Below are 9,962 nucleotides of genomic sequence, written 5' to 3'. Positions count from 1 at the left end.
TCGACATAACAAAAATCCTTTAAAGCAACGCCATCACATATCAAGAAATCTTAGAACTCACATTAAGACCCACCAATGAACACATGTTCTTGTACAAGATTTGTATAGCAATTAATTTCTATCTATCGCATCATCCATATGACAAAAAACCCACTTTTCGTTGGTAACTCAACGCTGAAAAAAAGAAGAGCGCACGTGTGCACACATATATATTTCCTTTTAGGCCGAATAACAATGGTTAAATCTTCATTGTATAACTAGTAAAGAAAAGAATAACATGTGCTCATGCGCTAAAGATTGAAGAACAAGAATCCATCTCGTACAAGCGCGGATGCAAGCAACATTGTCCAAGAAAGCAAGTCACCGTACGTGGTACCAGTAGACACTGTCCGATATCATCTGACATACGTTGGCTTCCTAAAGTAGAAAAGAGATTAAGAAAGCAGGACGCAGAAAAAAAAAAATTAACTTCAACTGCCAACCCACTCCCTTTCTCTTCTATACCACCTGATCAGGTGCATCGTCGTCCCTTCGGCTTCCGGCTTCATGCGACCGCACCACTTATGACATGACCAATTTTCAAGATTCGTCCCACCGAGAAAAAAACACCAGACTCGCAATACAAGAACAGTCCGACGGATTAATATCTTCTTCTGTTCTTCATCAGGTCCGTCGCCCCCTTCAACTTCGGACATGGCGTGAATTGCGAGCCTTGTATTTTTATCGGTGGGGACGAATCTTGAAAATTGATCTTTCAGAGTCTCTCTCTCTCTCTCTCTCTCTCTCTCTCTCTCTCTCTGAATTCAGAGCATGGGAATGTACTTGGAACGTTAAGAGCGGGGAAGAGAGAGGTTTGAGGAAAAGCCCCAGCACTTTTTCTTTTATTTTAGTTTAGCGTCGTATTTGTGGCGGTTAGAGGTAGTTTTTAAAATTACAATAGATAATATCAGGTGCACCAAAAATTAAAAAAAAAAACAAATATTGCTTCAACTAATTTGACAAAAGATGCAAATTAGCAAAAAGGCCATCGGAGATCGGTGGGTTTCACGATCCACATCTAAAGATGTGGAATGCGCTGTGCAAAGCACAATGTAACGACCCGGGGCCAATATCAGCTTTGGACATTGAATCCTCACAGCTTTAAAATGTATCACACAAATTAAGAGACCCAAGCCAATATAGACTGACCCTGGACTCTAAAAAAACAACAGAATTAAGAATCTCGGATTATACCAAGGAAAAGAAAAAAGAAAATGAGAAAAAAAAAAAGAGGAAGACAAAAGACAAGAATACAAAAGACAAGAGAAAGCACGAATAGAAATAGCCCAAACCTGGGATAGAGTTTTATTTGCTCAAGTAATAAGAGGATCCCTATTAGTAACCCAATCTTTTCTTAGAAAATATATTCTATTCCCTTCAGTGATAATAGCTAAAAATGCGCTTTCTTTTCTTAGAAAATATATTCTATTCCCTTCAGTGATAATAGCTAAAAATGCGCTGTGCAAAGCACAATGTAACGACCCGGGGCTAATATCAGCTTTGGACATTGAGTCCTCACAGCTTTAAAATGTATCACACAAGTTAAGAGGCCAAAGCCATTATAAACTGACCCTGGACTCCCCCCATAAGCGATGTGGGACAAGAGGGAGAGGACCCCTTCCTTGCGCACGTCGGGGGACCAAGGCGCGGACGCACCGCCATCCCTCCTCCCTGCGCACCACCGCTCGGCCGTCACAGTAAATCCACATAGACACAGCACAGAAATAACATTTGCTTTCATCAGTGAAAAGAAAAAAAAGGACAGAGAGAGACATTGCATTCTACATCTTTACATTTAACTTTACAGCTACCTTGCTACATTCAGTTGCGTTGCCGATATTTGATGATTCAACTCAAGCGTGACGTGATCTAGATCTTCGGGAATCTTGAATCGTCCTTGTCCATTGCACTTCCACTGCAGCAACCTACGATGTAGATCCAATAGCATCAAAGATTTACCCTCAAATGTTTCCAGTTGAATCAGTGATTTGATGCACTTGACCAAGTACCCAACAGTCCGTTCTTTCAGTCGGCAGATAAAGCCCATTTCACTCTCTTCAGTCTCACACATTGATGAGGACATGTTCTCAACAATATCAGTTAACTTGAAGATGAGACAGGCACCTCTAATTGACTCTTCCTTAACACAACCATCATTCCATAGAGCCGATACTGGTCCTTCAGAATAGCTTCTCGTGTGTTTCAGTCCTGCTCTCTCAATTGTCCCTGGCTGAAGTATTCTGCCAGTTGAGGCATAATGTAGCAACAGCTCACACACATCTTCCTCCATAAAACTCGACTGTCCTATCAAGATACCTAATGGAATTTCCCTGAACATCATACTCTGCGGCGGGCGCCCATCAATTGATCGTCCTTCACATGGTGCAGGAAAGTTCAAAAATTGAGTGCAATACCACTGATACACGTTTTGGAAATCTTCAACCCAGTTCTCTATGCTTTGGCAATTATGCTCGTCCTTGAAGTTATTATTGGCTTTATTCTCAGAAAGCCTGGGTTTCTTGAGCTTCTTCTGCAAGACAGCTCTTCCTTCATCCCGAACACCTGAGGAAAATTTTTTCACAGCCCAAGACTCTGATAGCTTAATCAAATGATCGACTAGCAATTCCTGATGAGTTATATCGATCGGGCACAAAATCCACGCGATGTACCTTGCTGCAGCAGTTCGACAGGACAATGGTTGCATGTTATGCAGCTGATCAGTTGTATGGGTTTGCCAAAATGTGCAATCCGTGTGTAAACTATTATCGCAAAGAAGAGTGAGGGAAGCAAAATAGAACCGAACTGGGAAGTTGATTGCCTGTGCCCTACAAGGGAATGACAAATATCACTTCTCAGGCATTGTTGTATCTGAATTTAACGAAAAAAGAAAAAAGTTTGAGTAGAGACTCACCACATAGACCTTTGATCTACCCTTGCCACCTTTGTCGCATTGGAGTTCGCAGTTGAACTCTTGTTGCTTGTAAAATTAACCAAATTTAAAAGTGTCGCACATGACATAGGTCCACTGAAAGACCTCAGTAATTGGTGATTAAAGGGAAAATATGCATCAGAAAAGGGCAGCTTCATTCCCATTTCCATCGATATCCCCCACCACATTGGCCTAGAAATTACATCCAGGATCACCGCGACTAATACGGTTGAAAACTCCAGAACAAAGGCCAAACCCCTGTTTGGCATGTGAAATTAAAAAAGGCATCAAGAAGATAGTAGAGGAAAAGGCCATCAGTAAAGCATCTACATTAGTAAACATGAAAGCCATTTTGAACCATTTTCAGTTGATGAATGATAGATATTTGAGAAACATCAGAATCTTCCACTATATATCCTCAAACAGTGACGTATAGAACTAAATATTTCTGACTTAAAGGCAAACAAGGTTCTGTTTATTGAAGGAGGTGTGGCATACAAATATACAACAAACAAATGAAGTTTCTTCACCAGAAAAGTCCACTTCAACTTCATAAACTTGACAGAAGGATTGTTTTCACCAGAAAAAGCAGGAAATTGAAGTCGAAATCAATTAGAAGAAAAAAAAAAAAAAAAAAAGCTAGGTCCTAAGAAAGTTCTACAGGCTTAGTATTTGCCCATTCATAGCCAGATGCAATCTTCCATTTTTCAAGGCTGCAACAGAACTTCCCTGAGCATTCTGGCCCAGATCTGCTTGAGTTTACTTATAAAACTCATCCAATGGGAAAGCTAAAATCCAAGAAATTTGGTCAAGGTGCCTATCTCTTAGAAGAATGTCGGAACTAGGTATAGCAATACATTGAACACAGATACTTTCAGAAGCAAAAAATTCACAAAAAATCAGTAAGGTATGCAGAAATCTCGAGGCACATTGCAAGTAGGCCATGGGAAAAAGCAAATAAGAGCCTGACAATAGTGAGAATGAGTTGAATGCTACAGCATACTAGATATCAAATAGAGCTAAAATTTTCAAAATGAAATTCATGAGATGCAAGGACCACAAACTCACGTCTCCAGAAACCATCTATGTAACAGAGCTTTTGCCTCGAAAAACATTACAGGAGAAAGTACCAAGCAAACAACAATATTCCGCAAGGACATCCTCTCATGCAATTCCTTATGCAAACAAAGGAAAGGTCTTTCCATCATTTCTTGCAGAATCTTGGAAATGTCATTGCTCAGAATCACTGGATCAAGGTACCAGAATAACAGCCTGGGAAAAAACAAAAGACAAAGATTGAGATAACAGGTCATCATACCTATATTTAAGACGGATATGGTCCTGAATAGGTTGACAGAATACAAACATAATATAAGCGAAACGCCTTTGCCTCCTCTACACCCAAAAACAGAATTGAAGAGAAGTTGAAAAGTTCTTATATTAAGGAATGCACGCGTGGGGTACTATGGTTCTCGAAATCAATTAATGAACACGTGCGCAGATGGCCAAGTCAAGAACAATAGGATGGTATCAACAAATGCACAAATCAATGTCCATAGCAGCTTTGTTAGCAAAGTACCTTAATGGTGTATCATCGTTTTGAAGACAAAATCCTCGGGGTAGATAGTCAAGGAGCTTTGAAGCCGTAATTATTCTCCCGCCAACTGATTTCCCGTCAATAATGCGAGTCGAAGGGAACAAAAACTGAGTGTGAGATGCCGAGACCGCCACGTGCAGGACAGCATGCAGTAGTAAATGAGAAAGTGTTCCTGCAATATTTCAATCAAACCTCAGGTCTTAGCTCATACATTAAAGCTGCACCGCAATAGAAGATTTGCCGAATGAAACTAGAATAAAGATGTCACTTCTTCCATCTCTTCTTAAAAAATGGTTCTTCCTATGGAAAGGGCAAGTTCACACGAAACCCAATATCAAACCGAGCATAGAGTTTTTTTTTTTTTTTTTTCCAATTTCCATTTCCCCTTTTTTTTTCCTTTTAGCCCACCATCTATCAAGGTTACTAATTACAAGACCAAGCAGAACAGGAAAAGAAAAAATCAACAGACCATCTCTCGGCAGTTTCGGGAGGACGTCGCCGCACGCGGCAACCACTTCGACACAATCGCGCCGCGAAATCGAGCTCCCGACCCGCAAAGCCTCTTCCTTTCGAAAGCCAACCGCCTCGCACCTAATCGACGAGTGCAGAACCGCAGCAATCGTCTTCACCGCGTAATCGACCACTGAATCGAACACCTAAGAGCATCACCACCGCCTCTCAACGCTCAGAACTAGAAACACAAAAAAAAAAAAAAAAAAAAAAAGAGCAAAGAAACGCTCGATTTGTCCTGACCTGAGGAGCCTTGAAGCACATGAGGGACAAGGCGGTGTCCAGGAACCGAACCGCGGCATCCTCGTCGCCGTCGCCGCCGCCGCCGCCGCCGGGGAGGTTCAGCGACCGGTTCAGCTTCGAGATCGCGGCGTCCGGCGATCCCTCCGCGTCGTCGAGGGTCTCGAGGCGCGACGCGAGCGACGCGAAGAGAGTCGTGATTTCCTGGAGCGAGCTCCTCCCGTCCATGGCGAGGGAGAGAGGGAGAGAGATGGAGGACTGACTGCGACGTTTCGCGCCAAAAGATGAGGGGCTTTAAAGCTGGTTTCGTGGGCTTCGAGACTGGGCCCATTCCGATATTGCGACGGGCTGGGCTCGAGGCGGCCCAATGAGGTGACCGACACTTTGTTGCGGTTTTTTTTTTTTTTTTTTTTACTCCTATTTATATGACTATACTTAGAGACTATAAAAACGGAAGAAAAAAAAATGTTAATACCTTGAAAAACTCTAAACTGGTACACGTCTGACAAATTTAATCCAAACTAATTTTTTGACCACTAAAAACCTTTAATCGGTACACATTTTACAAATTTACCCAAAACTGGTATACATGTGATAAATTTACCATATGTTAGTTTTCTTTAAATTTTACTATCAAATTACTAAGTTAAATAACACGTCACAATTCGCTGGTGCACTAATTTGCGATTTTACTCTCTATTTGTAACAATTATATAATTTTTGTGATTTTTTGTAATATTAATCCCATTTAATAAAGGGTATACCAATTTAGAGATTTTGGTAGTTGAATAAATTATTTTGAAGTAAATTTATTATAAATATACCAGTTTCGAGTTTTTTATGATCGAGTTGGAGGTAAAATTGTCACATGTACCAATTTGAGATTTTTCATGATAAAAAAATTAATTTGAGCTAAATTTGTCACACGTATTTTGGGATATTAATCCAAAAAAAGAAATTTTAAAAAATTAATGAAATTTGAAGACATTATTTTCTTGTTTGTTTTTAAAAAGTGCTCGCTTGTTTTGCTTATAAAGCTAAATAATAAATAAATAAAGTTCATAATACAAGAAAATGTTTAAATATAAATTATTGTTTGATGTTGAAAATAATTTTCGTTGATTAATTATTTTAAGTGTTATAAATAATTATTTTTTTTCAAAAAATACTTTTTGATAACTTATTATTCAGTTTCTACATCCAGAAATATTCACATAGGAAATAACGTTGACTTGGACTGAATTTTGTCAAATGCCATCCCTACATTTATATTATTTTCAGGAAATAAAATTTTGTTATTCAAATTTTCGAAAAAAAAGCGCAATGAATTCTTTCCGACGACACGTGGCGGAACGCGGCTGGTGGGGCCAGCCGGATCACAAAAAGGGCCGTACATCGAAATCACGTCGAGTGGGGCCCACCAATAAAAGAAAAAAAGAGTGCTAAATTATTCACTCGTAATCAACATCAAAAGATTTGAACAAAAGCAGAAAGAGGAAAAATCGAACATCAAAAGAGAAAGGGACAGGACCACTACCGTACACCTAAAAATTATAAACCCTCAACATTATTCGACCCACCTATCATTCAGCTACATAATTCCTTTCTTTCTTATGATGATAAATTTTATTTACATCTCGAAAGACACCACCTAACTTCCGATCCACCAATGATGTGTCGCATCATGTTATAGGATAATAAAAGTCGAAACAAGAACTCTTCATGTGTTAGGCAATGGTAGATAGGAAATCCGATTTAGTCATAAATTCATGGCCAAAAACAACTTTAAGCCAAGATAATGCCAAACAAAAGGCACGATTTTTTTTCTTCTTCTTTTTTTAATGGGTTTTTGTAACTTCACTCTTCTAATTGATCTTCCCCACTCCTCATCATCAATGCTCCTAAAATGAAGAGATGGGGAATTATTAATCAAGGAGTTGGAAGACTCTTGTAGTAAACCCCAGCCAGCCCAAAACATCCAAACCCCCAAGAAGAGAAGAAGAGACAAAAACAGGATGGCAATGCAAATTTGCCAAAACCAGCACAAAAGCTGCAGCAGAGCAAATTAACTTTACACATAAAAAAAGGCTTCAATTTGCACTTTCCATCTTCCCATTTCTGTCCACCCTCTTTTCCCATACCACAAGTAAGACAAAACAAGAAGGGGAAGGAAAAGTCTCTCTCTCTCTCTCTCTCTCTCCCCCTCTTTCTCTCTCTACCTGCATCCCACCATTTCCCAAGAAGGAACCCCAAACGAATAAACCACAAAGTCTCCTCCTCCTCCTCCTCCTCCTCCTCCTGCCCACTTTCCTCTGTATCCTAGTTTTCTCTGTTCTCTATACCACCTCTTCCTTCTCTATTCACAGTATTAAAACCCCTAGAGAAAAACCCTAAACAAGGAAAAGCCCACCCAGAAAAAAAGAAACCCAAAACAGCCTAAACCCTAAAAAAGTCCACCATCCACTTGCATCCTGCATTTACTTCAGTCCAGTCAAAAGCATCTCCTCCTCCTCACCACCCAGAAACCCTGCAACAACAACAGCAGCAGCATCATCATCATCATCACCGTCCGCACCGAACAGACAGCACCCACGCGCCTCCCCGGAGCCCTTCGTGGCCCACGCGCCTCCCTCCCCCTCCTCCTCCGCCTCCGCCTCCGCCGGCGGCCCCAACCGGGCCCGACCCACTTCGCCCCCCGCGGCCCGGAGCGCGCCGATGCCGCGCGTGTCGATGCTGGCCATCACCGTGGACTCCGACTCCGAGAAGGACGACCCGCAGCTCTCCTCGTTGCCGTTGATGGTCACGAACGACGAGGACGACTGGAACACCAGCGGCGACGCGTAGGGGTCGTCGATGAACCTCACCTTGAACTTGAAGCCGTCGCCCCCCGCCGCAGCCGGCGACGACGACGACGGCGAGGGCGGGGACTCGGCTGGGTCGAGGAGGTCCAGGAGCTCGGAGACCGCGTCGTCGTCGAGCGCCAGCCACGCCGATATCCAGTCGTCGTCCTGGGGCTCCGCGCTTGCCTCGTCCGGCTTAAGCTTCTTCGCGGCGGAGCCCCCCTCCTCGCCGCCGTCGTCCGCCGCCCTGTCGGCTCGCCTCTTGCGCGCCTCCTCCATGCGAGAACGTTAGAGAGAGAGAGAGAGAGAGAGAGTGATAGAGAGAGAAACTGTGCATGCGCTTTTTTGCAATGGAGAGTGTATAAATATAGGGAGGGGAGGGAGAGGACGTCTGCAGGATTTGTCGCGAGGTGTTGCAGGAAGAGAGAGAGAGAGAGAGAGAGAGAGGGCTCTGCCGACCTGGGAAGACGATGCCACCTCAGACTGAGTGGGGCCCACCGCTAAGGACGAAAATAGGGGGATTTCGCACTTTTGGAAAATTAGGTGAAAAATTTTCAAAAAAGAGGAAAAAATGATGAAGCCTGATATTTCTCACTTTTACAAGGTGAAATAATTCAAAGAGGGGGAAAAATGATGAAGCCTGATTTTTTTTGGCTTTTTTTGTGTGGGTTTTTCGATTCTTGAGTTTTTGTTCAGCAATCGAGCTAACTCGGATACGAACACAATGACACGACACCACGAATTGCCCATGCCGGATTAGAAACTAATCCCTTTTGAAGGAAGATAAAAGGGGTCCGATTTGTCAATCCTAGATTTTTAATGTGTGTTTAAGAAAAGTAAAGAGGAAATAGACTGAGTAAAAGGAAAAGAGGAAATAAAGGTGGCATTTTGGAAATCCACGTGTCGGACGGGGAGATGGGGAGGTGAGGTAGCTGCACTCCATATATGCTCATTACCGACCAATGCCGAATGGATTCTTTGGCATGTATGCGTAATTTCCTTTCTTTATCCTTTTTCTTCTTTTTATTGTGTATTTTTCCCATTTTGTCATTGGATAAAGATGAATATAATAAGATCACTCCTTGGCCATCAAGCAAAGCGGAAACGCGGGGCAAAATAAAAACGAACTTCCAATTAGATTCATGAATATACTAATAATAATTCAATGCATGTATCGATACCTAATAAATTTGTAAACAATTAACGAAATCTTCTGATTTATAAACTATGCCCGATAAGGAAGCAAGGAGACAACAAGAAATCATACTTACATTGTCAGCATCGTATGAGAATTTTATTGGCCGATATATTCAACCCGTGTCAATGCTTTGCCATAAAAGTAAATAAAGAGGCTTCTTCATGATAACTAAAAAAAATAGATTTGGTGCACATAAAATGTATTTATTAGGTGAGCTGACGGTGCATATCTTTTTTTGTTAAAATATATATATATAAAATAAAAAAAAGATAGAGAAGTTGGGGAAATTGGGTCTTCTCTAACGAGGTGAAGCATCATTTTCGTGCATTAGGAGGATTTGGTGTGAAGATCCCATTAAATTAAAAGGAAACATATGTGATAAAATACCATCTAAACTTTAAAAAATAACATGATCATCAATAGAAAATTTTATTCCCCTCGATATCTAGCCAGGTTTCTGTAATCAGTTGCATTCGAGTTGCAATTTCTGATTCGAACAAAGGACTCGAACTAGCACGCCGACATGAGGCGACACGGTATATTTTGACTGAGAACGGATCGATTTCCTTGCAAACAGGAGATCGATCCATTTTTCGAACATTAAATCTT

The 9,962-nt window shown here is 41.5% G+C and overlaps 2 protein-coding genes across 3 annotated transcripts; both read right to left on the bottom strand.

The window, feature by feature from the left end:
- Window positions 1–1,783: 1,783 nt before the first annotated feature.
- On the bottom strand, window positions 1,784–5,566 carry LOC104438322. 2 transcript variants are annotated; one of them, XM_010051447.3, is made up of 7 exons: window positions 5,319–5,566; window positions 5,035–5,221; window positions 4,548–4,737; window positions 4,037–4,240; window positions 2,951–3,226; window positions 2,709–2,864; window positions 2,448–2,601 (listed from the first exon to the last, which is right to left on the bottom strand). In XM_010051447.3, the coding sequence occupies exons 1-7, from the start codon at window positions 5,541–5,543 to the stop codon at window positions 2,589–2,591; spliced, it is 1,251 nt and encodes a 416-aa protein (XP_010049749.2). In that variant the 5' UTR covers window positions 5,544–5,566; the 3' UTR covers window positions 2,448–2,588. The 2 variants fall into 2 exon arrangements, with proteins under 2 accessions (XP_010049747.2, XP_010049749.2); XM_010051445.3 differs by having other exon boundaries at window positions 1,784–2,864.
- Window positions 5,567–7,792: 2,226 nt separating this feature from the next.
- Window positions 7,793–8,586, bottom strand: LOC104440374. The gene has a single exon (XM_010053306.3). The coding sequence runs from the start codon at window positions 8,432–8,434 to the stop codon at window positions 7,793–7,795; it is 642 nt and encodes a 213-aa protein (XP_010051608.2). The 5' UTR covers window positions 8,435–8,586.
- Between the last annotated feature and the right edge of the window lie 1,376 nt (window positions 8,587–9,962).

Source organism: Eucalyptus grandis, chromosome 3 (assembly GCF_016545825.1).
Source record: "Eucalyptus grandis isolate ANBG69807.140 chromosome 3, ASM1654582v1, whole genome shotgun sequence".
Lineage (NCBI taxonomy): Eukaryota > Viridiplantae > Streptophyta > Magnoliopsida > Myrtales > Myrtaceae > Eucalyptus > Eucalyptus grandis.
The sequence above is the reverse complement of the archived record's forward strand: the minus strand, read 5'-3'. Positions and strand labels throughout refer to the sequence as shown.